The sequence below is a fragment of the Dunckerocampus dactyliophorus genome, chromosome 18 (genome assembly GCF_027744805.1).
Source record: "Dunckerocampus dactyliophorus isolate RoL2022-P2 chromosome 18, RoL_Ddac_1.1, whole genome shotgun sequence".
NCBI lineage: Eukaryota > Metazoa > Chordata > Actinopteri > Syngnathiformes > Syngnathidae > Dunckerocampus > Dunckerocampus dactyliophorus.
The window spans coordinates 2,933,731-2,947,696 of record NC_072836.1 but is presented as its reverse complement, the minus strand read 5'-3'; the positions used below and the strand labels follow the sequence as shown (position 1 = coordinate 2,947,696).

Genomic DNA, 13,966 nt, shown 5'->3' with positions numbered 1-13,966 from the left:
AGGAGTACGGCAAAATGCAGCACTCAAAATGCTCAAAATGGTGAGTAGTGATGGGTTCTTTTTGTCTAACTGAGATGGGTCTTTGTTTTCGTGTTTTATGATGACTTTTTTGATGGAATCTGTTCCGTGTTCCAGATTTGATATGTCACAAGACCTCGTGAGATTAAAAAGTGACAAGTCTCACGGGCACTAGGCCTGGGACGATAATAAATGAATTAATTCATCACACAATAAATGAAAGTGAACTGGATCATTTTGCCTGCATCAATATTTCGCCATGTGCATGCGTCTTTGTTTTCCTCATCTCCTGCGTCCACACGGGCAGAAAGAGAGTTCACTCTGTGCATTGGTTTCAGCAGCTTGGTGCGTTTGTTGCATACAACAATGGCATGAACGGAGTGAGCCCTTTTGTCAGGCATACAGTCTCTTTGTCTTGGTGAGTGGAGGCGGGGCGGCGAGCATACACACAGAGTGCAGAAGAGTGTAACATGGTAGAAACAAAATTAGTAGATTGCAATATTTCTTTTTCTGAACGAGAAATCTTGTCACGTTTTAATCTTGCGAGATCTTGTGGCACCCCTAAGACTCAGCATTGGGAGAGTTCCAGTACTTCATGACCATTACTGACACCTAGTGACCAGTGTAGAATACTACATATCATCACAACGTCTTTGAATGAGTCTTCTGAATGCCTTATATTTGTATTTTACTTCATTTAGCCATTTTTATGCTTGAAAATACTTCATTTAGGGCAAAAAACCCCATCTAAAATTTGCTTAAATATGCATATTTGACTAATAGGCCTTATTCAACCACCAAACAGCAATGATTTATACATTTAGATAGATACTGTAGATACTTTATTGATCTCCAAGAGAAATTCACATTCTTCACCTAACAAATTCACGTCATTTGTGTATTTGATAGAGTGAAGCCAAAAAATTCAAAGCGCAAAATGGCGAGGGATTACTGTATTTATATTTTGACATCAGAAATTCATTAAAAACTGTATTTGGGTAACAAATCACTTTAAAGCAACACAAAAATCAATTTGGGAAGCAAAAGAACCAAATCTTTTGGCTCGAAAAAGAGACGAACTTCGTATCGGTAGAGTGCAGTGTACAGTCGCCATCGAGAAAAGGGGAGGACGATTTGAAGGAGGGGGTACACGCAAGCTAGAAAAAGTGGTGAGAAGTGTATTTTTAATGATGGGGGTGGGGGGTGTATTTTATGGAGTCATCCAAATGTTGGTGATAACGCTCCATCGAATGGTTGCAATTCACTATTAAAAAGGAGAGAAGAACAAGGTGAATATTGCAATCATCATCTCTGGTAGATGTGCAATGGATTTGGGACAGCACTGCGCTGCCAGGAACTAAGTGCACAGTGTACATTAGTGTACTTATTGAAGTGTGCTGACGGAATTATTGCATTATTATCCGTTGAGAGCTGTTTCAGGAGCTCGTGACTTGCAATTGTCTACCAAAACGCTAGGGGGCAGTGTTCTCCTGAGAGTGAGCGACCACATTTCTGGTTGACTAGCTATTTAGCTTCCTGTGAAGTACTAATGGAGACACATCCAGATGCTTGATATAGATATCAGCGCATAATCATTTTTAGTCATTAATGGAAAACAATAACGGTGCTCGTAACTGTTTGAGACGCACCACAAGTATTTGGTGGCTGCTAGCATTCCAGTCACTCATGTGCTACGCTAGCTAGTGGCTAGTGGCGACCTCACGCTGTGTGCTGACACAAGAGCATTATTGATTTGTTCTCTGCACAACAACATGACTGGTGGGGATGAAACACGCCGCCGCAGGTCACAGCGGCAGGAAGAGCAAAGGTGACGTTGCCAGGTAGGCTGCTGTACACCGGCATTCACCTCTCTCCAGACGTTCTGAATGACACCTGATGCTCCACGGCTGAGGAAGCTCAGGTCACACCACTCAAGAAGCGGCTCACATTGATCTTATCTCACAACGGAACCCCTGACAAAGTGAGCACAAAGTGATGATTATGATTTAAAAAAAAAAAACACAGTTAACATGAGTGAGCCCAGTGATGCTGTGAATCGTTCTGCATTTACAGTTTGGGAACATTCATGTGCCTAGAAAGGAAAAGTGCACATTTTTGGGGGGAATTTTGCCGATCAACCACAATCCTTATGTGAAACATGAACACTTATGTCTTTCTTCTGTGCATTCTAAAGATATAAAAACAGCTAAAAAGAGGCAGCTAAGAATGCAGGTAATGGGACACACTTATTCCGCTTATAAAGCCTTCTGAAAAAAACCTCCAAAAAGCGCCAACAACGCCCCTTTCACATAATGTGACCTGCATATTAACCAAGCTACAGCAACATTGTTGTTATTATTATTGTTATTAACATTATTACGCCCAAGAACTACATTACTGGTGTAGTGACACCTCGCCACACCACACACCACACGGCTAGCTCAAGGGTGGGCAAACTTTTTGACTCACGGGCCACATTGGGCGGAGGGGCCGTCTATATATACGTGACTGAGATACTTGCTCACGGTGCAAAGAAACGAAAACAACACATTCACAGCAAGTTAACGCATCACGTAAATCAACAACCAAGCGCTACACATAACACGTAACCTACAACTGTTATTTTCAAATGCCCGCAAGGCATGCTGTGTAGTCCAGCTGCAACAACAATATGGACAATAAAACATTGGATATCACAAGTATGTTAACTCCTCCTTTACTTCGCTGACGACTTGATCAACATATTTTGCAATCAAGCAAAAATGCGACAAATGTTGGGAGAAAGAGTACCACAAGCTACCCAGCATGCCTTGCGGCAGGAATATATTGGTGTTTTTTTGGCCTGGGTATGGCGCGTAGATATTTGTTTGTATGCCCACATGGTGCAGTAGGTAGGTTTCTTTGTGCGTCGTGTGTGTTGACGTGTTGTGTTGTTTGGACGGCTTATTTTCTACAAGCTACAGATTGCATCTGACTATTTTGGCAACTCAAGCGTGCCACAATAGCACTGCAAGTCAGGTTGCCAGCTACAGTTTCCACAGTAAAGGAGTTTGGAAATGCCCGGTGGGCCGCAGTCTGCCCAGCCCTGGGCTCGCGACTAGCTTCACCACACACTCGCCTACAGTGCCGCAGGCCACTAGCGAAAGGTAACGCTACATATTGGAGCTGCCGCCATTGGTTCTGTCTTTTTGTTTTGGAGTTTGGAAAAGTTAACGCTAGGTGTAGCGTTCCTTTCTATGTGAACTCAATGCACCCAGCAAGGACGTTCCGCTAATGCTTAAAAATGAGCAAAATACTGTAAGTATTCCATGTAATCATGAATGTACCTGTTACTAGAGTACATGCTCACAGCATGGATAGAAAAGCAGAAAACGTTTTTGGAAGTGTTTTAATACACAATACTCAGCGACGCGTTCATCTCCGTTTTTTCTCATGTTTTGATTTCTTTCTTTGAGAATTGTATCTATTGTAGAAACACCTGCTAGCAGTTTGAAGTTTATTCTTAAGTTTCATTCTAAAAATCTAATGTTTCCACAAAAACTAAGCAGTTTTGTGTATTTTTTAAAAATGTACTTTATGCATTTTGTACCCTTCCTGTACGCAAATTGAAGCCAACCGTCACTGTTCCCCAGCAGTATACACACTATGTACTGTATAGTATGTGTGCCATGAAACACTGTAACACTGTAAGTTCTTTTTGAAGCACCAAACCTCAGTTTAGATTGAGTTGTCAGAGGGAGCTTAGATGTTTGGAGTACTCCCAAAGTATTGAACATGTACTGTCCAAAGGAAGGCACATTAAATGCATACTAACACCATTCCGACATAAAGAAGAAGTCAGCATGTACATGACAGAGGTGGTCCTACCTTCCAGGCAGCAGGTCCTCCACAGGCCCGAGTGAGTCATGACCTCCTCGTTCTTCTTGCTGGTGTCGTTGTCGCTCATGGACTTGCTCCTGCAGACGCCGCGGGAGTAGAGCCAGTAGTCCGTGCCGACCGCGATGGTCATGAGGCTGAAGGCCGCGAAGGCGCCCACCGTGGTCAGCAGCATCTGCACTCCGCGGTCGAACAGACCCATGTTTCCGCACTCCATGAAAGGGGGACCCCCTTTCCTCTTGATGTACAGGAAGTAAATATTTGAAAATTTGCGGGACCACAGCAAGCCGAAAAAGCGGGCCAAAGCGGAGCGGAAGGAGAGGGAGGAAGGAGGCGGAGGAGGCGCCAGGAGCCTTATGGTTGCGTTTGGATGAGGAGCACCACGGAGAAAAAACGATGAGGAGGAGGAGGAGGATGGTGGCTTAGAATGTGGAGGAGAAGACGAAGGAGGGCCTCTGTCGTGTCTTCCTCTGCAGCCAAAAAGAGTGAAAGTGAAGCAGCTCTGACGAGGAGCAGCCAACCTGTTTGTCGCTCCAGTGGACCACAAGAAGCTCCAATAAATCACTCATCAAGTCCTGGCAGGCCCAATCGAACCAGCAAGCAGCTAACATGGAGCTCAACGCAAAAATAGCACGCTTGGATTTCACTGAGGAAACAAAAACAACTCAATCAACCGATGGGATTTTGCTTTTTCCTAAAATTCTGATCCCCGGTTTCCATATGGAGCTCTAGAGCCGGTAGAGCCGGGGGTGGCTTTCCGCCGGGAGTGAGGGTCTGCGCTCACCACAGCTTCGCTCGTCGACGATCCACAAGCAGCGGGGAGCTTCCAGCAAGGCAGGCCGACCATCACTCGACATGGAGCGGCTAGGAGGAGGACGAGGAGTCGGTGCTTCTTCTTCTCGTTCCCGGCAATCAGGTCGCCGCGGAAATATCCACAATCCCACCAGGACGTTCCCGCCAGTGTTGATGGAGCCCTTATTCCCTCCCTCCTCCTCTTCCTCCTCTTCTTCGTCTTGTGCTGCTCTAAAGGCTGTCAGCATGGAGACACATGGAGGTCCTGTGGAGGCTCCTCAGTCTGCAGCCTGCTTTAAAAAGGGCCACGGCGCGTGCGCGTGTGCGTGTCTCCGCTGCAGTAATGGTGGCTCTCTGCTGGCAAGATGCTCAACATTTTTAATTGGCTTTGTGAGCGCGGAGGGGGCGGGGCCGAGGAGGGGGGGGTTCGCTTTTGACAACCATGGTTGAGATTGGCGCAATTCCCCGCGTCTTATTGCTCTCATCTTTAGTTTTTATTTTACAATTCAATTAAAAACTGACATCCGGGACATCCGGGACACGTGTCCTCGACTGATGAGTCCATGGGACCTGAAAGACAAAACATCATCAGTCATGTTTGATGTCTAAACTAACAGTTTGGTTATTGTGGTTCTGAAAGGACAGCGCCCTATTTCGTTGGACTCTGTCGCCCTCTGCTGGCCAAAAATCTCCATCACAACTTTCATCATGAGCCTTAATGACTAATTTATTGACTAATTAGGACTCATTACGGGGCTGACTAAGAAGCAATAGCCACAAAGTCGGCAGCATAGCAATGAAAACGTTATTTCATTTTCAATTCAGACTAAGACACTAATTAAAGGCTCTTTTTGCAGCTGATTTTTCGATTATTCAAATTTTTTTTACATTTTTCGCATTTTTATTAGATACTCAGTTTGGATTTTTAAATTAGCAGTGAGATATAATTATTAAGAAACACGGAGGGGATGTGTACCTCTGTGTTGGGTGAGTTTGAGACAGATGTAATCCAGATTGCACTTTCAGCAGGAATTTACATGGTAAACCTTAATAAACACGTTGAGACATTTCTCTGTGTCAAATCTCATCATTCTAGGCTATCATGTGTTGTGTTGTGTTCATGTAGGATCACTCATCTTAAGCTTCTGATAATATTATACATCATTAACAATACAGGTCAGTTATTCATTTTGATCTCTTTTCAGAAGATGAGTTGAGTGTGGAGACGCTGTCGACACATTGAAAACACACACACACACACACACACACACACACACACACACACACACACCCTGCAGGCTGTTCCTCGTGAGAGTGCTTTCAGTTGCTGCAAGTTGACAAACGTTCATATCCAGCATGCTATGACAAGAGCAGCGCGTCTCCGCTGTAGATCCACTTCACGCTACAAACATGTGTGCATCAAGGTAAAAGCTCTCACTTTAATACCCAAAATGTCTTTTAAGTGTCAAACGACAGCGTCTGATTAAGAACATGATGCATGTACACTCGTGATTCAGCATTCACCTTGCAAGTTTGTGTATTTTTGGTCCAAATTTTTAATACAATTTTTTGGGGCCAAAATGAGGCCGTTTTTTTCCTGCAGAAAATTTTCTATTAACTCTAAAATCGCTAATAATTTATAAATGCGTGATAATACAGGTTAAATGTACAGCAATGTAAGTTCTTATGGATGTGTCAATAACTCACTGGTGGTCCCGGAACCCTTTTGAAAATAACTTTTCCAAAGTTGGGACGTGTGTGTCTCGTTCCAAGGCATGCAGTGGTCTTTGAACACATGTCACTGTGGGATTTTGGAAAAACAGGACGAACCTCGATGATGGCAAACATTGGACGATCCAGCACACGTCCCTCTGGAACTCCTGTGAAAAAAGGCACCAGTAACATTCTGATTGAGATGTGGCTGAATGTCTTCCAGAGCTTCCCTGCAGGAGGCTTTGACCCGCTATGCCTTAGAGACGCTTGTCCACATGGGCACAGTGGGACGATTCTGTGTGGGCCTCTCTGAATGGACCCTGAGCCGTGACAGTGAGCTGAACGCCATGATTGACATCAGCAAGAGAGTGGACCTGAAGCTGAGCGAGGACGTGTTGGCCTACGTGAGGAGCAAGATGGCGTCGGAGAGCAGGCGAGCCATGCTGGAGGAGGAGCTGGAGGTGGTGCTGAAGAAGGTCCTGCTTGGCCTGGAGGAGCTCGACAGCTTTGTGGAGGCGGTGGAGTGGCTGGCGGTCACCACGCCGCACGTCTTCCGGGATGAGGTGTTCAAGCTGCCCGACGGTGTCAGCTGCTGCGACGTGAAGCTTGCCATTGGCGGCGCGCGTCAGGCATGCCCACTCGCCATGGAGTTTAAGAGAGACGCAAAGGTCTTCTTCCTGCCCAAGCTTGACAACGTGCAGGTGCTGATTTACATGCTGGACAAATACATCCAGACCACACTCAACATGTGTCTCCTGTTGAACAAAAGGTAAAGGACTGTCTTACATGTTCTACTCCATGTTGCTTCAGGACCTTGACATCCATGTAGTTGTTCATCAAAGTGTCTGCTTGCATGTCTTCCAGCAAGTTCTGCCTCAACATGACCATGAAAGCTGCATTGGACCTTGGCGTGGAGCTCCATGTGGACCTGCCTGCAGTCGACAGGATGCTTCATCACATCAACACCTGTGACAACATCAGGTAACCGTGCTCCGCCCTGCTGGCAGCTGGATTCCACACCGCCACTTGTCTCTACGTCGTGTTGTCCTCTATAGGAAGGACGCAAACTTCCGGCTGGTCTTCATGCTGCAGGATGCCGCCAGCCGTCGCTTCGTCATGGAGTTCAGCCAGCGCCGTTCCAGGATGCTGGAGCTTCTGGACGAACTGGATCAGAGTGCCTCAGATCTGGTCAGGATGAACAGAGCTAAAAAAATCTCCAGCGTGGTGGGGAGCTCGGTGGGCGTTGTCAGTGGTGTGCTGTCCATCACCGGTCTTGCCATGTCACCTGCTTCTGGTGGAGCATCTCTGATTCTGAGCATGGTGGCGCTGGGCCTCGGCCTCTCCGGCTTTGCCAGCTGCATTGCGGTCTCTGCCACAGACTTCACAATCAACCAGAAACACAAGAACAAAGCCAGTGAGGTGTTTGAGAACTTCATGCAGGATGTGCAGTGTCTGGACGACGCCACCAGAGAAGCCGGTCGACTGGACATGGCCGTCAATGCGGTTCTTTGCCAGGTGGACGCTGTTGAAAGAGTGGCTTCTTTGCATGTAGACGCCACCTCCACTACCAAGACGCTCAAAAGCAACCAGGTGGTCACAAGGATCGGCAAGGTGGTGGTCCAGGGCGGAAAAGCTTTCCGAAATGTCCACAAGATGGTGGCGGACGTCCAAAGAGTGAGCCAGACGGCTGCTAGAAGCTCCCTGCTGGCGTTACGCACGGCCAAGGCCGGCCTTATCCCGCTCAACGGGATCTTCGTCGGCCTCGACGTCTTCATCATCTGCATGAACGGCGTCGCTCTGGTCAAAGGATGCCACACCGACGTCTCCCGTTTCATCCGAGCCAGGACCGCCCTGTGGCGCTCCGAGATGGACTTGTGGCAGAGGATCTCGGACTCTCTGGTCCAAGGGATGCTGTCCCTTGAGAAGAACCAGGCTGTCATGGAGGCAGAGTTTTACAAAGACGACCAACAGGAAGAAAGACGACATTGTGTCATTCAGTAGCAACCATGCTGACCTGATGTCCTACACAATATCAAACTTACACAAAGCAGCTTGAAACACCCCCACAAAGTCGCACAAACACTTCCAGAGCTCCGACTGTGCCGCTGACACACATGACAGGGTAGCGTGTGTTTGGAAAGCTTCTGCAGTCGCCTGCAGTATTTACTCACAAGGAGACTTTCAGGTTCAGGAGCACCTTGCTTAAATAATCTCACTTCCTGCAGTCCGGGTGACACAAAAACATTCAATAAGACAGCTTGGGGCCAATTAACTCTTTATTGAATTTGAAGTGTGTGTGAGTGTGTGTGAGTGTGTGTATGTGTCGCAGCTTGTTTGGTCACCAGAACCCCTGTTTCAGTTCTCATCATCTAGAACAAAAAGCAAAGATTCTTGTTAGTCACCATGGCGACGTGTTGGCCTGCAACCAAATAGCAGCTCACCTTCTTCTTCCTCATCCTCTTCATCCTCCTCTTCCTCCTCCTCTTCATCAGAGCTGAAGGTTCCGTCAGGCAGGCTGTAGACCCGAATGACTTGCTGCGGCCCCAAAGTGAACCAGTGAGAAGAGGCCGTGGCGCTGTCACGTGCAGTGATGGGCGGTGGGCACTGACCTTGTTGGGGTCCTTGAGAATGAGGTACTTGCCCTCGTCCAGCTTGCGGCAGATGTCGATGACGCAGCGCAGGATGCCCCAGGCGTTCTCCATGCTCAGGTTGATCTGGCTGGCAAACTCGTTAGGCTTGAACTGCTGGGTGCCCAGGACCACGTGACGAGCAGAGTCCTTGACATGGTAGCGGGAAACGTACCTGCGGGGGCATCAGCATCGTCAAGTCTTGAGGTGGATGCCCGCCGTTCTTTTCCCTAAGTTGTGCGCGCTAATGAATACTCACCCCAGCTTGAGGTATTCGGAACCGGCCAGCATGGCGCAGCAGGTCCAGCGGGCCAGTTTGTAGCTGTTGTTCTTCAGCTCGGTGGCCAGAACCGCTCCTCTCTGAGAGTCTAGCTTCTGACGCCAGTCAACGCCGTTACAATACTGGCAGGAAAGACATCATCTTCATCACACTGGCTACTTCCTCGTTACTACACTCAAATGTTATGTCCACACTTGCCAACCTCAGTACAGATTTCGATGAACACCGTTTCGCTTCTTTTTACACTTGTATGGCACGTCATGTGACTTAAAACATTCCCGTACACTAAATAAAGCTTTCAGGACAGCCACAGTTTGATGTCTGTGTGCAGTATTTCCTGTGGGAGAAAAGGCTTTTCATCGGTTCGGAGGTCGTGCACACTCTTACCCTGGAGTCCCACTCATTGAGAGTCTTGACGTTAATGAAGGACACTTCTCCGTTGGCGCCGGTCATCACGCCGTCGTGTTCACAGCGGACAATCAGGTCAATGTCTTCGCCCAGCTTCCAGTGGCGGTACCTGTACGCGACGGACGCCACCTCGCTCTTGTCCATGTCCTCCTCCACAAAGGGGTTGGTGTTGGGGAACTTGTAGCGCTCTCCACCCTGGTGTCAACACAAACATGCCCCCCCCCCGGATCACGTGACCAACAGTTTTTACTAACGTGCCGGTGGAGGCGGGGTGCGCTCTCACCATGCGTAAGCACTGTTGGCTGAAGTTGTGGTTGATGTAGGTGGCCTCCATCGCCAGGTTACGGGGGGAGTTGAAGGAGTTGCCCTCGTCCTGCGGTGGTTCGTTGGCGGTCTCGCTCACAGTCAGCAGATCTGCGGCGGGGGCCAAATGCGGACACGTCAAGCGGCGGCACGCAAACAGGCCGGGTCGTCCCGTGACATTCACATGACTCACCAAAGTCAGAGTTGTCTCTCTTGTCAAAGAACAGCTTGTTGCCGACTCGCTGCACGATGATGTCCCAGGAGTTGACGGAGCGCGTGCAGCACATCAGCGTGGCCAAGATGGCGTCGGTGGCGAACACGTTGCCTTGAGTCTTTGCCAGCTAGACACACAACACAACAACATCAGGAACAACATTGTCAGCAATCAATGTGTGGTGGTTTTAAATGAACGTTATGGGAAAGCCTGCTTGAGCACACTTTGACGGAAAGTTCATTCAATGATTTCTAAAGTTAGTGTATCCTCTACCGTTACATTATTAGTGGTGCCCACCCCCACAAGCACGTCAATTTCATTTCATTTTATGTTCTATATAACACCACATCACAACAAAAGTCATTTAAGGATACTTTTCATACAGAACAGGTATATACTCTTTTTTTTTTTTTAATTATTATTAAACAAACTAAATATCCTTACTTTATTTATGTTTTTTTACACAATGGCAGTCATTTTTGTACATGGTCATGTTTTCAATAGCTAATGTACAATACTACATATTACTTGTGTTTTTTTTTTTTTTTTTTTACTAATAGGCTATTGTCAACCAGGAAACAGTGATCATTTATAAATTAATTTGTAAAAACCACAATACCCATCCAGCCATCCATCTTCTTCCGCTTATCCGAGGTCACGTCCCAGGGGCAGCAGCCACACCCAGCATAGTGTGACATAATTTAAACTTGCAATAAAATCCTATAATCCTATAAAGCCTTCTGAAAAAACCTCCAAAAAGCGCCAACAACGCTACATTTACATAATGTGACCTGCATATTAACCAAGCCACAGCAACACTGTTATTATTAATAACATTGTTACGCCCAAGAACTACGTTACTGCTGTAGTGACACCTCGCCACACCACACAGGCTAGCTACTAGGCAGCTAGCGACTAGCTTCACCACACACTCTCTCACAATGCCTCAGGCCACTAGCGAAAGGTAACGCTACATATTGGAGCTGCCGCTACTGCTGCTGTGTTTTTGTATTTGGAAAAGTTAACGCTAGGTGTAGCGTTCCTTTCTATGTTGCTATGTGAAATCAATGCAACCAGGAAGGAAGTTCTGCTAATGCTTCAAATGAGCAAAATAGTGTAATATTGCATGTTATCATGAATGTACCTGTTACTACATGCTCACAGCATGGATAGAAAACCAGAAAACCTTCTTGGAAATTTTTTGAGGTGTTTTAATAGCTGTTTTCTAGGTGGAATAGGTGCATCCCATTACGTGCATTAATTAGCTGCCTCTTTTAAGCTCTTTTTTATATTATTAGAACGCACAGAAAAGAGAAAGACGTGTGAGCAACAAGAGGTCGTAGTCAACCACAAAACAGCGCTGATTTCTTAATTTTTGAAAAACTACGATAGAGCGAGGGACGACGGTAGTCTAAAACACAACATGATGTCAGCAATGGGGAGCTGAACTACACCCATGCTGACTTCCACTCTGGCAACATTCTGATACGTGTGTCATATCAGTAATTTGTATAGACCCATAAAAAAAGATGAGCTAATGAATCAAAGAAATGTACTGGAAGGTCTACCACTAATTTCTTCCTTCCTCAGATGCTGATGATGCTCTTAGATTGTCGTACTTTGCGGATGACAGGGTCGTCGGTGGTGGTGACCGTGTGGAAGATCCTCTTGATGCTCTTCAGCTGCTTTTCATTGCGAGTGGTGATGCGGTCGAAAGCCTTGTCGTAGTACTCCAACGCCCCGCAGCACTCGCTGGAAGAGAACGGGAAAGAGCGGCATGAGCAGGCGCCGTCGCTTCGACGACAGCATCGGCTTTGGCAGCGAGCTTACATGTCAACGGGATCGGCCACTTCCATGTATCGCATCTTCATGAGTCTGGGGAAGTCCATTTCCTCCTTCACCTCCCAGTCGCTGCGCACCTCCACGGAGGAATCTCTGGGCTTCAGCTGAGCCTGGAAGGAGAAATATTGTTGGAACAAAACCATTTTCACTCAATATTATGCAAAATGAATGGAATCTTTTGGCACCTGGGATTTCTGGTCCCACTTCTGACGGACGCCAAACTGCTTCTGGAACTTCTTCTGCAGGCGCATGCGATCCCTGGAAAGACAAAGTGTGTGGTGCCAAACAAGGACCAGTCTGCCGGATTTGAGACTATTTTAAAACGAACAGTCTCACCTCTCCTTTTGCTTGGCGCTCTTCGGAAGCGTCTGCATGTTGAACTGCGTCAGATTCCTGCGGTCTTTGTCCCTGCGCAGGTTCCTCTGTCACATCAAACACAAACCCGTTCGAAGGAATGACTCAACAGTTTAACCCTGCTGGATCGTGTCACTGCTCACGTTTTTACCTGAGCAAACCTCATGCGGTTCCTCTGGTAGGCCGTCTTCTGCATCTTGGCCGTGTCCACCAGCTGAAAGCTGGCCTCGTCTTCCTCATGGAAGTAAGCGTACTGACTTCCACCACCAAACTGAGAGGAATACTTGTCTGTGGATGCACGTAACATCATCTCAGTAAGCATTCCAGTGTCGTTAGCACTTTGTCATGCACATCACTCACTCGTGTATCTCTTGTCCTGGTAAGTGGCTCCTGTCCAGTCGGCCACCTGACAACCAGAAGTCAACATGGTGGGTGAAACAGCAAACACAAACAGCACTAACAGTGTGTCGTGTGACCAAACACACCTTTCCCAGACGGTCTCCTTTACTGAAGGGCTGGTAGGGCATGTCTTTAAACTTCTCTGGCATGGCACAAGGACCCCATCCTGACGGATTGTCCTGGATCACAGGGGCGTGGAACTTCGCCATGACCTTTAATGGGATTCAACCACGTGGAGGTTAAATTTTAGAATCTTCAAGTGATGCATTGCATGTTGTTACACAGGGTCTCAGACATTGATCAGCACAGTTGTCTCCAGCAGTGCACTCCAAGAAAAGGCACTGATCAGCTTGCGCAGTGGGCTAGTCATCATTGACGCCTCGACGAGCCGCTAGGCTTTGTACAATGTAACAGATGTAGCTCTTGTCGATCAACTATACTGACGTCCACCGTAGATTTTTACATGACATGATTAATAAGTGCTTAGAAAAGTGTTAGATTTGACAGAACTTCAACGGGGAGCGGCCCCAGCTGACAGCAGCGAGTTAGCACCAGTGTAATGTTCATCTCAGAGGGCGTTGACGAACTGAAAAAGTCTAACTGACTGGGGGACAGCTTTGAAATATATGATAGTGATAGTGGATAATTATACTGTTTGAGAGGAGAAGGCCCCACAAGCAGGCAATGTGAGGTAATGCTAATGCTAACGCTGCTTGATGTTAGGCTAGTCATCATGCCAGCTTGGCCGCGCTGCCTCGGCTAAGCTAACTGTCTAGCAGGCTAGCTAGCTATACGCTCATAACTTTCGTTAAGTTACAACGAGAAACGCGCGTGAAAAAAGTCGCTATTAAATGTCGTTTCAGGCCACGCCGTGTTCTTACCGTGGCAGTTGTGACACTCTGGAAAGGTTTAAAAATCGACCGGTGTTCTTGGAGTAAAAGCCGGAAACGGTGCCCGCGTGAAAGGAAGTCGCTAACTGCCGTACAGCTGATTGTGGCTCCTGTCGTAAAGTGTCGTAAGCCCAAATGGACGTAACTAACAAATAATGTCGATTATTGTAATTCACTTGTAAATAAAACTATTCGTGATTATTCGTGATTGCTATTAGTAAAGTACAATTCGTGTTACTTGTCGATGTTT

The 13,966-nt window shown here is 47.0% G+C and overlaps 3 protein-coding genes across 4 annotated transcripts in view; 1 reads left to right on the top strand and 2 right to left on the bottom strand.

Annotated features, from left to right (window-relative positions):
• The window catches only part of cacng2a (calcium channel, voltage-dependent, gamma subunit 2a), a 37,668-nt gene extending 32,629 nt beyond the window's left edge, over window positions 1-5,039 (bottom strand). The window contains exons 1-2 of one of the 2 annotated variants that reach the window (XM_054758785.1): window positions 4,679-5,039; window positions 3,886-4,540 (exon numbers count right to left, since the gene is read on the bottom strand). In XM_054758785.1, the coding sequence (XP_054614760.1) occupies window positions 3,886-4,111 (226 nt within the window). In that variant the 5' untranslated portion in view covers window positions 4,112-4,540; window positions 4,679-5,039. Of the gene's footprint in view, window positions 1-3,885 lie in introns of both variants that reach the window. The other variant, XM_054758784.1, reaches the window with a different exon arrangement.
• Window positions 5,040-6,689: 1,650 nt separating this feature from the next.
• On the top strand, window positions 6,690-8,578 carry apol (apolipoprotein L). The gene is made up of 3 exons (XM_054760034.1): window positions 6,690-7,168; window positions 7,264-7,380; window positions 7,455-8,578. The coding sequence occupies exons 1-3, from the start codon at window positions 6,747-6,749 to the stop codon at window positions 8,398-8,400; spliced, it is 1,485 nt and encodes a 494-aa protein (XP_054616009.1). The 5' UTR covers window positions 6,690-6,746; the 3' UTR covers window positions 8,401-8,578.
• Window positions 8,579-8,635: 57 nt separating this feature from the next.
• eif3d (eukaryotic translation initiation factor 3, subunit D) lies at window positions 8,636-13,862 on the bottom strand. The gene is made up of 15 exons (XM_054758783.1): window positions 13,708-13,862; window positions 12,913-13,038; window positions 12,788-12,833; window positions 12,579-12,715; window positions 12,410-12,495; window positions 12,259-12,331; window positions 12,062-12,183; window positions 11,851-11,983; window positions 10,211-10,358; window positions 9,998-10,128; window positions 9,694-9,909; window positions 9,286-9,428; window positions 9,009-9,201; window positions 8,841-8,934; window positions 8,636-8,768 (listed from the first exon to the last, which is right to left on the bottom strand). Exons 2-15 carry the CDS (start codon window positions 13,033-13,035, stop codon window positions 8,755-8,757), a joined length of 1,659 nt encoding a protein of 552 aa, XP_054614758.1. The 5' UTR covers window positions 13,036-13,038; window positions 13,708-13,862; the 3' UTR covers window positions 8,636-8,754.
• Between the last annotated feature and the right edge of the window lie 104 nt (window positions 13,863-13,966).

What these genes read in the sequence shown, in the direction of transcription:
- eif3d (XM_054758783.1), bottom strand. Translation starts at nt 13,035, where the DNA reads ATGGCGAAGTTCCACGCCCCTGTGATCCAGGACAATCCGTCAGGATGG. An exon ending in GTGGCCGATCCCGTTGACAT is followed by an intron (nt 11,984 to 12,061) that starts GTAAGCTCGCTG and finishes GTTCTCTTCCAG; the next exon opens with CGAGTGCTGCGGGGCGTTGG. An exon ending in GAGAGACAACTCTGACTTTG is followed by an intron (nt 10,129 to 10,210) that starts GTGAGTCATGTG and finishes CCCCCGCCGCAG; the next exon opens with ATCTGCTGACTGTGAGCGAG.
- apol (XM_054760034.1), top strand. Translation starts at nt 6,747, where the DNA reads ATGATTGACATCAGCAAGAGAGTGGACCTGAAGCTGAGCGAGGACGTG. An exon ending in TGTCTCCTGTTGAACAAAAG is followed by an intron (nt 7,169 to 7,263) that starts GTAAAGGACTGT and finishes CATGTCTTCCAG; the next exon opens with CAAGTTCTGCCTCAACATGA. An exon ending in AACACCTGTGACAACATCAG is followed by an intron (nt 7,381 to 7,454) that starts GTAACCGTGCTC and finishes TGTCCTCTATAG; the next exon opens with GAAGGACGCAAACTTCCGGC.